Raw genomic sequence first — 17,985 nt, forward strand, 5'->3', positions numbered from 1 at the left:
CTCAAAGTGAATTAGTGACGGTGCAAGCGATACATTGCGGGGACACGTTCTGTTGATATCAGGTCACTTCCTGTTGATTTGGGTACATTTCGGGGACATGTCCTGTTGCATGGCTGTCAATTGCGTTGACTTACTCGGGCGTATTTGAATGTCAGTTGGCTGTAATGGTAAGTTTTTAGTGAAAAATCGAAACCACAAAGTTTTTTCTGGCATTGAAAATGAACAGGAAATTTGGTCATACATGGCCGTCAATGGCATGGACCTGAATGTAATGTAATGGCAGGGACCTAATTGGGCGCCAGTTGAATGTCAATGGGCTGTCATGGTAAATGGTCAAAAGTCACAAGGACCTATGTTTTCCTGCCATTGAAAATGAATGGGAAATTTGGATGTACATGGCTGTCAATGGCATCCCATTAGATATGAATGGGAAAAATTTGAGCGTATATTGGAGGAACCGTAATTTTAGGACAAATTCTTTATACATTTATGCCATTTACCGTCCTGGAATTTTTGCTGTTATGCGATTTGGTCAAAAATTGTAGGACAAGTAGGTTTTTTAATCGTTATTTATTTATTTATTTTTACTCGCGTTTACGGGCAAACAGAAAATGTTGGGGGGGTTATTTGAAAAATTCCCTGCATTGCACAAAAATTCCAGTCATTTTAAAATTTGAACGACGACGGTCGGTCAAACCATTGGGGCTGTGCGGCGTGCCGAAGAAACGCCATTCTTTTTTTTTGTTTTCTTAAGGAATTTTACTATCTGGGCCTTTGCCTTGCAAAGCCCCATCTAATTATATATATATTTATTCACAAATGTCCTTCCATGCACTTCAAATGGATCGGACGTCTCATGCCGTCAATGGCAGCCAATGAGAACATTTGAATGTTAGTGGGCTGTAATGGTACGTTTATAGTCAAAAATCGCAACTAGAAAGTTTTTTCTGCCATTGAAAATGAACGGGAAATTTGGACGTACATGGCCGTCAATGGCACGGACGTGCATGTAATGTAATGGCATGGACCTACTTGGGCGCCAATTGAATGTCAATGGGCTGTCATGGTAAATGGTCAAAAATCGTAAGGATCTTTGTTTAACTGCTATGAAAATGGGAATGGGAAATTTGGACTTACATGGCTGTCAATGGCATCCCATTAGATATGAATGGGGAAATTTTGGGCGTATATTGGGGGAACCGTAAAGTTTGGACAAATTCTTTATACAACATTTATGCTATTTACCGTCGTGAAGTTTTTGATGTGTAAGGTATATGCAATTTGGTCAAAAATTGTAGTAAGTTTTTTTTTTTAACCAGCATTTACGGGCGAACGGGAAATTTTGGGGGGTCCTTCGACCCTCCAAAATTTTTGGGCTGTGCAGCGCGCCGAAAAAACGCCGTTCATTATTTAAAAAAAAAAAAAAAAAAAAAAGGCCTTTTAATATCTAATTATATATATATATATATATATATGTTCATTCACGAGTGTCCTCCCATGCTCTTCAAATGGATTTGGACGTCTAGCGCCGTCAATGGCAGCCAATGAGAAAATTTGAAAACGTCCACAAAAACTTTTTTAAACTGTTAAAATTCACATTTATTTCTGAGACATACCGAACGGAACATTATTCAAATTCCAAAATATTTCTTCATTTTACCTAATGAAGCATTATTAACTGACTGGGTGCCACTGACGGCGATAGACGTCCAATCGTGTGGCCTCCATTCATCTCTCAGTTTGTCACTAGTATACGTCCAATCAATTTGAAGTGGGAGCTATTGAACGAATGTTCATTCAGAAATGTCCTCCCATGCACTTCAAATGGATTGGACGTCTCGCGCCGTCAATGGCAGCCATTGACAACATTTGAAAATTTCAACAAAAACTTGATTTGTTTTAAACTGTTACATTTCACGTTTATTTCTGGGAGACGGAAACCGAAAATTACGCAAATTCCAAAATATTACGTCATTTTATTCACGTTCATTTCAGTTTGTGTTTGAATTCGTGAAGCTAATATTTCAAACATTTTTGCTTTAACATGAACGTACCACATATGGGTTGGACCTGTTCACCCTCCAAGGAATTCCGGTAATATCACGTGACGAGCCTTCCGCCTCGCTATTGGTTCAAGGCACGTGTCTCAAAGCGTCGTAGTACAACGACTCTCAGCCAATGAGAAATAAGAAGCAAATCCTTAGTCAAAAGTATTTGAGCGTCGTCTCATTCACAACGCTTTTACTGCTGAGGGCATCAAAAAAAATGTGTGGACAGATCCGTTAAAACTCAACAAAACCACCCAAAAGTATTTTCCATAAATTTTCTAATCGAGTGGTTTATAACCGGAAAGCGAATTATGATTTTTCTGAGTAAAAAATCTCGTTTTTTGAGTAAACAATAAGTTGTACTCTAATTTTCTAGGGTAGTTTTTCTGTTGTTGTATCGTTTGACTGGAATTCTATTTAAAGTTCTGAGGAGATTCGGACTTCATCATCATCATCATCATGGAAGAGAATGCTCGCCGAGACCCGGACGATTCCGCCGAGGAGTCCAACAGAGCTCTCATAATTCCACCTGGCAACCAGCAGTCCCACAGGATCACCAACTTTTACATCGACAACATTTTACGGCCGGATTTCGGTCGAAAGAGAAAAAGCGCGCTTCTGCAGGAAGCCTTCAGAACACGGCCGAAAATTGGGGACACCGCAAGGGATGATTCTGGATCGTCCGACCGTAACATTGGGAGCCGGAAAAGAGAGCTGAGAGGCGGGGAGGAGGAAGAGAAGGTCCGGGAAGAGGACGAGAACCGCTGCGGAAGCCCTCAGGCCGGTTCGGCATCGGATGGGGCCAAACAGATGCTGTGGCCGGCTTGGGTTTATTGTACACGCTACTCGGACCGTCCGTCCTCAGGTTAGTCAATTCAGTCCTAAATAATAGAATATTATAAATACAATAAGATTTTTTTTAAATTAAACTTTAAGGAAAAAGTTTACTCCAAGAAAAAACAAAAATTAAGGGTTTTTTTTGTTCTCAGTATACGACACACCATCCCCCAATCAAAGTTAATAGACATATCACTTGTAACAATTGACAAACCAATTATTATATAATAACATGATCAAATCTTACTGTTATGATATAATACAACAATCGAATACTTTTATTTTTTTGCATCCTTTCAAAAAATAATCATACAATACCGTAACAATAGCCCAATTTGGACTCGAATTCCTCTCCAATAAATAAAAACTCGACGTTTTAGCACATGCAGTATACTTAAAATGAAGTTTTAATCAGAATACACTCCAAAAAGTGAAGTACAAACGTTAAAAAAGTGAAGTAAAACCAAGTTTAACGCCATTGTTCCTGACTCTTCTTTGTTAATATTCTATTAGCATATTTTTGACAATGGAGGGTGTCTAAAAAAAGTGAGGGTCCGAAAGGGAGGGAATTCATCGATGTGAAATGCAGGCCACGAAGCTGCTAAAAGACAAAAAAAGCATATCCAAAATATATTTTAATATCATTTTTGAATAAATACCCAACTCTGTATGCATCATTCGATGAATTTAAGTGCGTGTACTTAAAGTTAAAGAAATACATGAGTACTATTCCTTTGTTAAAAAGATGAAAAGATCAATGTTTCCCTTATTTAAATCGATACTCAAAAATTTGGAATACAACTTTTACGTATGCAAACCCCCTTACAATAAACATATGCATATATTACCAAAATTGCCATTGAAGGTCAGCGTGAAACACAAAACAATAAACGTTCGAATGTATTTCCATTGTTTTGTTTAAGGACAAAAAAGTTTGAATGAAATGAATGCAAATATGGAAATGAAGGCCCGCAATGGGGGTATGACGCATCTATCAAAGAATAACCAATGACGTAACAGAAATTAATTATTATAAGGTCTGACGAACTCTAAACTTCTTATTCCCGATTTTATGAGTCTATTTTTCTTCTTTTATAAACCTGCAGTATATACTTTTGACCGTAAAACACGAAGGTCTAGTTCATATTTCTGATTTTCCCTAAATGCATCATTCGAACAAAAGTTTGTCGTGCCTTTTAATGAAATAAAATGGGGGAAAAAATGCCAAGTAAGAGAGGGAAACCCCCTCCTCCATTTGATTATAGCCCCACCCCCCGTCTGCCCCATGCACCCCCCATTTTATCCTGAGCTACCTCCAAAACTCTTGTTTAAGTGACACACAATAAGTATTATGGGACGATCGCGGCCAGCCCGCCCAGTTCAAATGGATTGGGTGTCTATCGCCGTCAATGGTAACGAGAGAGTTCAATGTTGGGGAGTTGCTTTGTTTTGATTTTGATTCAAATGGATTGGACGTCCACTGGCGTCAATTGTACTGAAACGTCACGCAAGGGAACACATTTTTTTTTTTTTAAATACTGTATTGTTTTAGGTCAGACAACTGTTTTTAAATAATTTTCGGGGGCGGAATATCAAACTGATGTTAGTTATTCCTCTAACAAGTCAATTATTGAACTGCTGTGACTGTTTAAAAAAAAAAAAAAAGCTAGTTATTGTACCCGTTTTAAAACACGAATGAATATATTTGTAAATTAATCAAATTTGAATAGAAAAAAACATTAAATGGGTAAAACCAGAAATAAACTTTTTGTGATATATAAAAATCAAAACAACATAATTCATTTTCAAACATTCCAATGCAGCTTAGAAGGCAACTGCAAAATGTATTTGAATTATTTCTGGATACTTAAAAAATATTAACTAATATTATTTTATTCTTTTAAAATTCTGGACATTTTAATGAATAAATACATTATTAACTTAACAAAATGTAAATAAAAACAGATTTTAAAAGTTTAGTGCATATAGATAGATAGATAGATAGATAGATAGATAGATAGATAGATAGATAGATAGATAGATAGATAGATAGATAGACAGATAGATAAGTAATGTGTAGTTTAGTATCATATATATTATATATATGTGGTAGTATAGTATAATGTATAGTATAGTGTGTATATATAGTAATAGTTATATGGTGTGTGTGTATATATATATATATACATACATATGAATGTGTATATCATATATTATATTCGTCGTAGTATATTATAATGTCTAGTATATGGTGTGTGTATATATATATATATATATATATATATACTTTTAGTTGTATAGTATAATATGCTTAATTAAAAAAAATTAAAACATTAACAAAGACTGAAACATTTAAGAAACAGGTACTATGTTGACACGACGTCTTCTGTTTGGTTACTTAAAAAACATTTTTAATATTAAAAATATTATGATATACAGTACATATATATGGTAGTGTTGTATAAAGTATACTGCATATTTAGTCATTTGTTTACAGTATATGCATGGTATATATATAAATATATATAATTTAGTAGAAAATATATACTTTAAGTTGTGAAGTTTAATGTGCTTAATTTAAACCAAAAAATCAAACATCAACAAAGACTGAAACAAAGAAACAGGCACTATGTTGACTCAACTTTTTTTTGGTTTCTTAAAAAAATATTTTTAATATCATTTTTATGATTTTTTAAAAATGAATACATTATTAAATTAACAGAATATTAATAAAAACTGATTTCAAAGTTTAGTATAGTGTATACAATATATGTATAGAATAGTGTATAGTGTATTGTATATATAGTAATATATTTAGTAATATAGTGTATATAGTGTGTATAGTGTGAAATATATATATATATATATATATATATATATACATATTGTATGCTTGTATTTTTTTAGTGGTATAGTATGATGTATAGTATAGTTTATATGGTATATTTCGATTGGTGGCCTTTGGGGTTCAAAATGGAAAAACACAGAACTTACTATATGACAACAAAGTTCAAATTGTTAGCAAATATGGTAAATTCAATAAATGGTGCCGTTTGTTTTGTTATCTGGAGAGAGAAAAAAAGATTTAAAAATAATAATTAAAAAAACAAGCACCATGTTGACCTGACGTCCCAAAAACTGCCATCACTTTTGAATTCCGTACCCAAAAAAACGCCTTCAAAAACAGCTGTCAGACGAATTTCTTTCCAAAGCGGTACTCATTTTCAATCCCCTCCCCGTCGCACGCAGGTCCCAGATCCCGCAAACCAAAGAGGGCTCGGACCCCGACTAAAGAAGACAAGCGACCCCGGACCGCCTTCAGCGCGGAGCAGCTTCAGCGGCTAAAGACGGAGTTCCAGAACAACCGCTACCTGACCGAGCAACGGAGGCAAGACCTGGCCCGGGAACTGGGCCTGAATGAATCCCAGATCAAAATCTGGTTTCAGAACAAACGGGCCAAAATCAAAAAGGCCACCGGGAATAAAAACTCGCTGGCGCTTCACCTCATGGCGCAAGGATTGTACAACCACGCCTCGTCGAAATCGGACGCCAAATCGGACAGCGATTAGCTCCTCCTCGATCTCCATGCAATAATAAAAAAATCACTCCGATATACCAGCGTATTTAAAATAGAGACCTTTTTTAGAATGTGTTTGCATGTGTTTTGTCCTCAGGGCTGGTGATTGAAACGATGTGACCTTGTCGACTCATCTACCATTGACGGTGACGGACGTCCAATCCATTTTGACTACGAATGGATTGGACCAAGGGCGTAGGTTTGGTCTCAACATTGGTAGGGACAATATGGCGAAACCTGCACTTAGACTTAAATCTGCATTGACTTGACAAAAACTACTAAAGCAACATTTTGAAAACTGCCAGAAAAAATGTCCAGATTTTATGAGCAAATTGAAATTGCGTTATTTGAACATCACTAAAATAATATTAACATACACAATAAATAAAAGCTTGTTAATCATCTCTAATCTATCTGGGAATGCGGGGAAATAAACAAAAAAAAAAAAAAAAAAAAAAAAAACCATACAAACATTTGTCTTAAGACCACTCAACATTGTCTGATTAAAGACATTAAATATAATAATATAATAAAACTTCTTTGTCAGGAAATAACAAAAATAAATAAAAATTGAGCTTTTAAAGGGTAGCAAGTTCACACAGTTTAATATTACGCTAACTCTGATGCAGGTTGGACTTTCAGTAGCAAAATTAGTGGTGTGTTCCCCACTCCCACAACATTGAAGCCTTTTTACATTTCTTATAGTGGCTGCTGCTGGCTGAAAAAAAATTCTAATAATCAAAAAATAATTTACTTAATAATGGTGGGGTCAGTTACAACCGTTAAAACTTGTGGGGAGACAATCTAAATTGTCTTTATAAGTGAAGTCATTATATTATTATTTAAAAGTTGGTGGGGACAATTTGAGCATCCTGAAAAGTTGCTAGTGTTTTGTCCCGACTGTGTGCAAACCTACGCCCGTGGATTGGATGTCCGCGCTTCAATTGGTAGCTAAAGAGTTAACTTCTAGTTCTGATAGGTCACATGAACAAGACTTTTTTTTTTGAGACACGAGAATCATGCAAATGGAGCTGAGAAACACGGATGATGACCCGTTCACAGGACTAGTGATTATACAAACTATATGCTGAATTCCAAAGATTTTTTTTGCTGCAAGTTTTGTTACGAAATGTATGAAAATGTTTTATTTCTGAATGAATTCTGCATTCTTCTTTTGGTCCTTATTAGCCGATAGTGTCTTTTCTTTGCGTCAATAGGGCTCGGAATTTGGCCTTTCACGCACGGGTGCCTGCAACCCAAATTCGGGAAAAAAGTCCGAATTATGGGAATAATTCATAATGGCATTTTTTTGTATTTTAGAGTGAGTTTGGCGTGAATCAACCTGAATTTGAACGAGACAAAAAGTTGTCAGTTATTTCGTTGAATGAGAATCAACAAACCTTTAACCCTTTATAGGGCAAGTGATTATTTTTGTTCATCAAACAACAACAAATGCGTCCACAAAATTCACATTTTTTATGTGACCTATAAAATGTGAGGTCGCCAGGTCTAAATTACATATACTTTTGTTGTTGTTTTATTTATTACTCATTATATTTATATTTTAATGCATACATTAGAAATAAAAGCTGTAATACACTCTGCATGGTTATGGCCCTTAATAATACTCCCAAGTTGATTTATTTGATTAAATGACGAAGCATTTAATCCTTTATAGGGAAAGTGATTATTTTTGGTAATTAAACAACAAGGTCTGCCTCACAGTTCTGAGATTGTTGGTTCAATCCGGCCACCCTGTGTTTGCATGGGCGTGGGGTTTTTCGGGTACTCGGGCATCCCAAAAACATGCGTGGGAGGCTGATTGGATACTCCAAATTGTCTTTACAGGTTTGAGTGTGTGCATAGATGTTTGTCGGTCTCAATATGTGCAAGGTGTACTCTGCCTCTGTCCGTTATTAGCTGGGATAGGCTCCAGCTCCAGCGTGACTCTCGTGAGGATAAGTGGTTCAGAAGATGAATGAAACAACAACAAAAACTTTAAATGCGCCCATAATATGAACATTTTTTGGTATGCGAGTTAAGTGATGAACGCCAAGGTCTAAATTACAATTACTTTATTAATTATGATTCACTAAGTTTTTATGAATAAATAAAAATTTAGATAAAAACGGTGATACACTCTGGTTATGGCTCATAATAAAACTCATAGGTTGATTTACACTATTATAACTCATTGCCTGTATGTCATTGACAACGATGGACGTCCAATTCATTTCAACTATGGCTGTGAATGCTCATCTTTCAGTACCGTTGATGGCGCTAGACGTCCTATGAATGACTGGGTCTTTCAAAAATGTGTTACTGATTTAAAAAAACAAACCATTTTTAAATGACTAAATACATGAATAAAGGAATGAAATCTTAATTTTAAAAAATCCTCTTATTCACATGTGTGGCCTATATAAAGGGTTAAACCAAATATGAAAAACATTGCATTTAACACATTGAAAAAATGGACATTGATAGTATATATTAAGTAAAGAAAAGAAAAAAAAATCAACAAATGGTCCAGGCTTTGTGTTTCCTGGATTTTTTTTTTTTTAAAAAGGACATGCACTCCTCCCATTGTAAATTGATTGGACGTCTTGCGTCGTCAATGGCAGAGAATGAATTAAACGAGTGCCCTGTAAAGTTTTTTTTTTTTTTTTTTTTTAATGTTTGGCTCGCATGTATGCTGCGTTCAGGGGACATGCGTTTTTTTCATGCAACAAAATATGTTGACGTAGCACCGAAATAGTATTACAACTTAACCCTTTAAGGTCTGGGCCTATTTTTTCTGATTTTGCATGCCTTTATATTGCAAAAAGGGAAAAAATGTTCACAATGGCCTGGTTGGGTCCCTTTTTCCAGCATACCATAACCTTCACGTCCCAACTGTTGTTTTCTTCACTGACCAATTACGATTAATATTTTAGACCCAAAAAGACCATCAATCATAAATCTAAAATATTTTTGTCAAAATTTGTTGAGGTCCTGCTGACAACCAAATATGCTTGACGAACTGTTTTGAAGCTTGATCATATTTAATGAACTTGTCAAGATAAACATTCAAAAGGAAAAAATTAGACAATAGTTTTATATTTGATTATTCAACAAAAACAGCAGATATGGTCATAAAGGCGTTTTTGGCCTTTATAGTATGTATAAAGCGTTGGGGTTTTTGGACTTTATACATACTATAAAGCCTTTATACATACTATACGGTCATAGTCACAGTATACAAAGTATAGAGTAAGTGACTATACTATGACCGAATAGGATGTGCTTTGGGGTTTTTGGCCTTTATAGTATGTCTAAAGAGTATGTATATACTATGTTAGAGTATGTATGAAGGCTGCAGCTTTATATATAAAAGACCACTTTATAAAGCTATGGTAGTATAGTATGTATAAAGATACATTTATGGTATGTTTAAAGTGTATGAAGCTTGGCGTTTTTGGCCTTTACAGTACGTATAAAAGGCCACTTTATACATACTATAAAGGCCAAAAAGGCCGATGACCATACCTGCGGTTTCTGTTGAATTATCAAATATAAAACTATTGAGTCTAATTTTTCTCAGTTCAATGTTTATGAATCTTTAAAACTTTATAGTATATATAAAGGCTATAGTATGTATAAAGTTTGTAGAATGGCTAAGGATTTATACGCACTATAAAGCTTTATACATGCAATATTCTATTATATATAGTATGTATAAATGCTATAGCATGTATACAGGCATACTATAAAGCTTTATGCATACTATAAAGTTATTATAGATAGTATGTATAAAGGGTATAGTACTGTATGTATAATGGCTAATGCTTTATACACTCTATACATAATAAAAAGATTTATATATACAATAAAGGTCAAAAACACCAAACTTTATACATACTATACGACTAAACAGCAGGTATGGTCATATAAAGGCATGTTTATACATACTATACGACTAAACAGCAGGTATGGTCATATAAAGGCCGAACATGCCACCACTTTATAGACTTTGTACATACTATAAATGTATCTTTATACATACTATCCTACTATAGCTTTATAAAGCGTATGAAGTACATTTAATATATAAAGCTTTCTCCTTTATACATACTATAAAGCTTTGTACATGCTATAAAAGCCAAAAACGCCTATGACCATACCTGCTGTTTCTGTTGAATTATCAAATATAAAACTTTGCAGTTTCATTTTTTTCCTGTTGAATATTTAGGAATGTTTGAAGCTTTATACTATATATAAAGGCTATAGTATGTATAAAGGTTGAAGTATGTATATTATATATACAGTACAGGCTATAGTATGTATAATGGCTAAATGGCTATATACATACAATAAAGGTCAAAAACACCAAACTTTATATATACTATACTACTAAACAGCAGGTATCATCATAGGCGTTTTTGCCCTTAGACATACTATAAAGCTTGATACATACTATAAAGGCCAACAACGCCAACACTTTATTCATTCTATAAATGTATCTGTATACATACTATACTACTATAGCTTAAGAGTATAAGTACATAGAGTACATTTTATATATAAAGCTTTAGCCTTTATACATGCAATAAAGCTTAATAAATGCTATAAAGGCCAAAAACACCTATGACCATGCCTGTTGTATAGCAGTATAGTATGTATCAAGCTATATAGTATGTATAAATTGTATAAAGCTTTGGCTTTATTTAAGATATAAGACTGAATACTTGTATATTAGATGGCTTTATATAAAAAATAAGACTGAAAAGTTTTATATTTGCTTATACAATAGCTTTATACATCGGCGTTTTTGGCCTTTATAGTATGTATAAAGCCTTATAGTATGTATAAAGGCTAAAGCCTTATAAAAAGCATTAAGAGTATGTATAGAGCAGTGGTTCTTAACCTTGCTAAAGGTACCAAACCCCACAAGTTTCATATGTGGATACACCGAACCCATCAGAATTAGATAATAAAGCTTTTTTTTTTCTTCAAATTCAATATCAATATATCTAAGCTAGCAAGCTAATAATTTTCAAAATCCCCGTTCAAAATTCTTCTAATTTTGACAGCATGTTTTATAAGCAGGTCAAAATTTGAGACCATCCTGCCCCTCGGTCTGTTGTATTCCCTCATACCAAGTGCGAGTCTGCCTTCCACTGAGTTGAGGATGAGCAGTTAAAAGAAATCGATTAAGCCTGTAAATTGGGAGCAAACCAGTCCAAAATCTGATCTAAAAGCCACTTTGCCCAGATTTAATTAGCGTACGAGAATAGGGCTCTGCATTTCTTTACCTTCGCCGAACCCCTTACACTTACTCACAGAACCCCTGGGGTTTGATCAAACCTAGGTTAATAACCACTGCTTTATAGTATGTACAGTGGGGCAAATAAGTATTTAGTCAACCACTAAATGTGCAAGTTCTTGAAAAGATTAGAGAGGCCTGTAATTGTCAACATGGGTAAACCTCAACCATGAGAGACAGAATGTGGAAAAACATCCTAGAAAATCACATTGTTTGATTTTTAAAGAATTTATTTGCAAATCATAGTGGAAAATAAGTATTTGCTCAATACCAAAAGTTCATCTCAATACTTTGTTATGTACCCATAGTTGGGAATAACGGAGGCCAAATGTAACTCTTTACAAGCTTTTCACACACTGTTGCTGGTATTTTGGCCCATTCCTCCATGCAGATCTCCTCTAGAGCAGTGATGTTTTGGGGCTGCCGTTGGGCAACACGGACTTTCAACTCCCTCTTCACCCCGTGGCGTCAAAATGATAACAAGAACGGTGAGCAAAAATCCCAGAACCACACGGGCGGACCTAGTGAATGACCTACAGATATCTGGGACCACAGTAACAAAGGCTACTATCAGTAACACAATGCGCCGCCAGGGACTCAAATCCTGCACTGCCAGACGTGTCCCCCTGCTGAAGAAAGTACAGGTCCAGGCCCGTCTGCGGTTTGCTAGAGAGCATTTGGATGATCCAGAAGAGGACTAGGAGAATGTCTTATGGTCAGATGAAACCAAAATAGAACTTTTTGGTATAAACACAGGTTCTCGTGTTTGGAGGAAAAAGAATGCTGAATTGCACCATACCCACTGTGAATCATGGGGGTGGAAACATCATGCTTTGGGGCTGTTTTTCTATGTTGCCCAACGACAGCCCCAAAACATTACTGCTCTAGAGGAGATCTGGATGGAGGAATGGGCCAAAATACCAGCAATAGTGTGTGAAAAGCTTGTGAAGAGTTACAGAAAATGTTTGGCCTCCGTTATTGCCAACAAAGGGTACATAGCAAAGTACTGAGATGAACTTTTGGTATTTACCAAATGCTTATTTTCCACCATGATTTGCAAATAAATTCTTTAAAAATCAAACAATGTGATTTTCTGTTTTTTTCTCTCTCCACATTCTGTCTCTCATGGTTGAAGTTTACCCATGTTGATAATTACAGGCCTCTCTAATATTTTCAAGTGGGAGAACTTGCACAATTAGTGGTTGACTAAATACTTATTTGCCCCACTATATAAAGTGTATAAAGCTTTGGCTTTATATAAAAAAAATAAGACAGAATTATTTTGTTTCTAATGGCTTTATATAAAAAACAAGACTAAATAGTTTTGCATTTGATTATTCAATGGCTTTACACTTATAATTAGGGTTGTTCCGATCATGTTTTTTTGCTCCCGATCCGATCCCGATCGTTTTAGTTTGAGTATCTGCCGATCCCGATATTTCCCGATCCGATTGCTTTTTTTTTGGCTCCCGATTCAATTCCAAAGATTCCCGATAATTTTTTCCGATCATATACATTTTGGCAATGCGTTAAGAAAAAAATGAATAAAACTCGGACGAATATATACATTCGACATACAGTACATAAGTACTGTATTTGTTTATTATGACAATAAATCCTCAAGATAGCATTTACATTATTAACATTCTTTCTGTGAGAGGGATCCACGGATAGAAAGACTTGTGACTTTGTATATTGTGACTAAATATTGCCATCTAGTGTATTTGTTGAGCTTTCAGTAAATACTGATACTGCAGCCATTCAACCCAAATGCATGATGGGAAGTGGAACCATGACTGTGTGTCGTGCTACCAAGTGATATATCTTCTCTGCATTGGGAAATAACATAAGATGTTAAGAAAAAGATCAATTGCTACCTTGCTTCCCTTGATATTTCTAATCATATGGCGAGGAATTTGAAGCCTTTAGCCAATTAAAAAAGGCTCCAAAGGCTGCCAAAATTCACTCTACTCATTTTACGCTTTTATCTCTCTATATAGGTAAAACGGCGGCATTACAGATTGAGCGCGACAATGCGTGAGTGGGTCGTGCAGCGCATGCATTAATTGCGTTAAATATTTTAACGTGATACATTTTTTAAAAAATTAATTACCGCCGTTATCGGGATAAATTTGATAACCCTACCTTAAGCCTAAAGACTCTGGATGAGTGTAACATATTATGTCTGTAACGTTAAATACAATTAGAAAACAATTAAAAATTATATATATAGTTAAAAAATGCATTGCCGATATCTTTTTGCCGATTCCGATACTTTGAAAATGACGTGATCGGACCCGATCGATCAGGACATCTCTACTTATAATATAAAGGCCAATTATTATATATATTATTATTATATCAATGAAACAATTATAAAGACAGGTACATTTTAAGTGAACTAAACTTAATACTGCAAGCAGTAAAATTTACTAAATAAAAGTGCAAATTCTTACAATGACTTTATCAAGTAAATCCACCAGTTATTTTTTTCCAGTGTATGGATTTATAAAGTGTATAAAGCTATTGAAAAATCAAATATAAAACTCTTCAGTCTTATTTTTTGTATTGAATGTTTATCCTAACAAGTTGAATAAATATTATCAAGGTTCAAAACGGTTCGTCGAGCATATTCGGTTGTCAATAGCAGATTACTATTACAAATTTTGACAATAATATTTGGAATTTTTGGGTCCAAAGTGTAGATAATAATTGGTCAGTGAGGGAAAACAACATTTTGGACATGAGGGTGTCCTAAAAAGGGGACCCAACCAGGCCATTGTGTACATTTTGACATCAAAGGTATGCAAAATGGGACAAAATATGCTTAAACGGTTCATTGAATATTAATCGTTTAGAAAGAAGAAAAAAACAATTTCAAGTTGGTATTTTTAAGAAAACAGCTATTTTCCAGCAATAACTGTGTTTTTAATGCAAAATCTCAAAGGCCTTCTCGCAAACCAAAATGGCGGTCTACTAACTATCCTGTGAATGTTTTGTTTTTCCTGGCAAGTCAACTCATTTGCCTTAAGAACCGATGTAAATAAAAGCTAAATACAATGCAGTGTTGTCAAAAGACGTCTTTTCTTGTATGGCAAATTTATATGGAAAAAAAACAACAAAAATGAATGAAATGGGCCATTTGGTCTTCAGCTCTCTTGCACATGGTTCTATATGTAAACGAGTTTTCAATGGATGCTATGAGAGTCAATAAAAAGAAGTGCTGAATCATTTTGGGGATTTTATTTTTTTGAGGTGGGGGTCAGAAATGAAGCATTTCATTAATTCATTCAATAATTAATAAAGAAGCTTCGGAAAATATCAAAAAGAAGAATTAATTGGAATAAGTTTATCACTGGTAGACGTCCGATCTGTTTGAAGTGGGAGGGTGGCAGCGAATGAACGAACGTAAGGCAGCCAATGGGTCGATGGAATTTCTCACATTTCTGCGTAAAATCACCATCCAATGTGATCTGATCTTTGTCAAAATCACACAGATGAAAAAAAAAGTGTCTGCTCTCACTAAAACCACCCATACATTTATAAGTTTCCAAGTTTAAGAGGATAGTATGCAAACAATGACCGAAAAGGGGGTAGAATAAGTAAGTGAACCATCACATTTAATATTTTGTGGCACCCCCCCTTTGGCAGCAATAACTTCAATCAGATCCTGTGGCTGCAGATCAGTCTGGCACATCGATCAGGGCTAATCTTGGCCCATTCTTCTCTACAAAACTGCTGTAGTTCAGTCAGATTCCTGGGATGCCTGGCATGAATCGTTGTCTTTAGATCATGCCACAGCATCTCAATGGGGTTCAAGTCTGGACTTTGACTTGGCCACTCCAGAACGTGTATTTTGTTCTTCTGAAGTTGATTTACTTCTGTGTTTTGGATCATTGTCTTGTTGCAGCATCCATCCTTTTTAAGCTTCAACTGTCCTCTGACAGACAGCCTCAGGTTTTCCTGCAAAACATTTGAATTCATTCTTTTAATAATGATTACAAGTTGCCCAGCTCCTGAGTCATGATGCTTCACAGTGGGGATGAGGCGTTGATGCCAATAGTCGCGGTCTGCCCCGACAGTTCCGTCACCTGGCGCAAGGTTGCATCCACTTTTCTCCGTCCTTCCTCGGACCGAACCGGGAGTCCACGGAGCCAGTTCTCGATCCGAGCCTCGACCCGGTCTTCCGATGCCTTGAATCGGACAGTTTGATCCGTGGTCAAATTGTTGATTTCCTTGAAAGCTGCCGTCTTGGAAACTTTCAGGTAGAGCAGGGTACCTCCTAAACCATGCAGAAGGAACGTAATGCCGAACAGCCAAATATCCTTGACATCGTCCACAGATAGGACAGTAAGACACGCTGGCTTCTGGTAATCCCATGAATCTCTCAAATATCCAGCGGCAAAGGTCTCTTGTTGAAAAAATTCCTGTCAATTGCGCTGGGACCAACTAATCAGATCCATTTTTGTATAAGAGAGTAGCACAGTTGATCCACAGAGGAAATACAAAAAAAGCAGACAGAATAGACTGATGAAGATAGCAGCAAGCAGGAGCAGGGAGGAACCACGTCCGTGGAAGGCAGTAAGAAGAAATACAAATAAAATCCATGGTATTTCTGCTTGTTTTCTCCGGTAATCTTTCAAAAAAGAAAATGCCAATCAAACACTGCTGCTATGGAACTTGTAGAAACGACTCTTGATATCACGACATATGAAGTATGTTTTCTTCATACGTTTCCCAAAACCAAAAATTTCATTCCATTCACATTTCATATGGAGTAAATAATTTGTTGGGGGCCATGGTGCTTCAGAGGACAAAGTGGTAAGCCATTTTGATATTTTTACTTATTTTTTTTAGCGTGGCGCTTTGCCGCGGTACTTCTGTCTGGCAACGAATGACTTGGAACAAAAATTAAAATGGTATCTGACTGCCACCATTGTTACCTTTTCTGCTGTATAGAAACAACTTTAGTAAGGGGGAAACGTAAATAAATTAATAGAATTAAGATTAGTTATCAATGAAAAAAATTAGGTGTTTGTTGGCTGTCACTGAGTCGCATTTATGATCGCTACACACAACTAACAATGTAAATTACCCCCAAGAACGGGCAGAGACGTAAGACAACCAGAGGGTATAATATATAAGAAAGACAGGGCATATGATGCTAAAGGATAGCTTGTTGAAACAGAATTTTATTGTCAGTCGCGTAAGAAAAAGGTGTCGATAAAAAGCTACCTCTGGATCAGGTCGGCTCTTTTTTAGCCCTCAGCCTAGACACTCAAGCCATCTCTTGAACTGAACATTTGTACATTCTTCCACATCTTTACCAGTGAATTTTGCACCAGGGACATCCTTTTCGAATTTGTACTACAGAATTTGTAGGTTTAGCTCAGTAAACATCTCGTTTGTGCACTATTTCCATTTATTTACTATTAGGGACACACGGAGGTTGACCCGCCTAGCCATAAGCGGAGTTTACGGGGGGGCCAGGCCTCCCCTCAGTGGCCAAAAAGTGTCATTGCATGTAATTGACTTTCCTATGTATGAAAAAGTTGTAAAGCAATAAAACAAACAATAAAAATGAATGAAAGGAACAGATTATGTGATGAGCATCTTAGACAGTCATTTGCTTTGCATACCCCCCCCCCCCCCCAAAAAAAATGAGGGGAGGGCAATTTTATTTTTCAAATGATTTTTTTCTGTTTGAAAATATATATTTTTTTTATTTAAGCAACTTTTGGGGGGTTGAATGATTTAGACACAAATGTCACTCAAAAAGGATTGCTAAAATCAAATATTTTTTTAAAATGAAAAATTAAGTGTTCAAATGCAAATATTTGAGTCCAATATTTTTTTCCGCATTCAAAAACTTTTTGTCTATGATTGAATTTTTTCTTTTTTTTGATTAAAGTGATATTTCTTTGGAAAATATATATTTTTTGTTTGAAGCAACTTATTTTTTGATTGAATTATAAAGACACAAATGTCCAAGCCAAATGTGGCCCGAATGCAAAACAACATTACTTCAATCAAAAAAGTTGCTTCAACCTAAAAAAAAAAAAAAAAAAAAAAAAAAAAAAAATCCAAAGAAAAATAGCTTTCAGATGCATGTTTTTGAGTTTCAATTTTTTGGGGCATTCAAACACATTTTTTTAATTGAAATGTTTTTTCTTTTGAAAATATATTTTTTTGTTTGAAGCAACTTATTTTTTGATTGA

General features: G+C 35.4%; 1 protein-coding gene and 1 long non-coding RNA gene across 3 annotated transcripts in view; both read left to right on the top strand.

Moving 5' to 3' along the window:
• The window catches only part of LOC130929637 (homeobox protein engrailed-2b), a 50,246-nt gene extending 38,379 nt beyond the window's left edge, over positions 1–11,867 (top strand). Inside the window, exons 2-3 of one of the 2 annotated variants that reach the window (XM_057856973.1) lie at positions 2,472–2,913; positions 6,135–11,867. In XM_057856973.1, coding sequence (XP_057712956.1) covers positions 2,508–2,913; positions 6,135–6,454 — 726 coding nt within the window. In that variant the 5' untranslated portion in view covers positions 2,472–2,507 and the 3' untranslated portion in view covers positions 6,455–11,867. Of the gene's footprint in view, positions 1–1,542; positions 2,914–6,134 lie in introns of those variants that run through there. The other variant, XM_057856972.1, reaches the window with a different exon arrangement.
• Positions 1–17,985, top strand: part of LOC130929640 (uncharacterized) — a 74,356-nt gene that overhangs the window by 15,987 nt on the left and 40,384 nt on the right. The window lies entirely within an intron of this gene.

The sequence above is a fragment of the Corythoichthys intestinalis genome, chromosome 14 (assembly GCF_030265065.1).
Source record: "Corythoichthys intestinalis isolate RoL2023-P3 chromosome 14, ASM3026506v1, whole genome shotgun sequence".
Classification (NCBI taxonomy): domain Eukaryota; kingdom Metazoa; phylum Chordata; class Actinopteri; order Syngnathiformes; family Syngnathidae; genus Corythoichthys; species Corythoichthys intestinalis.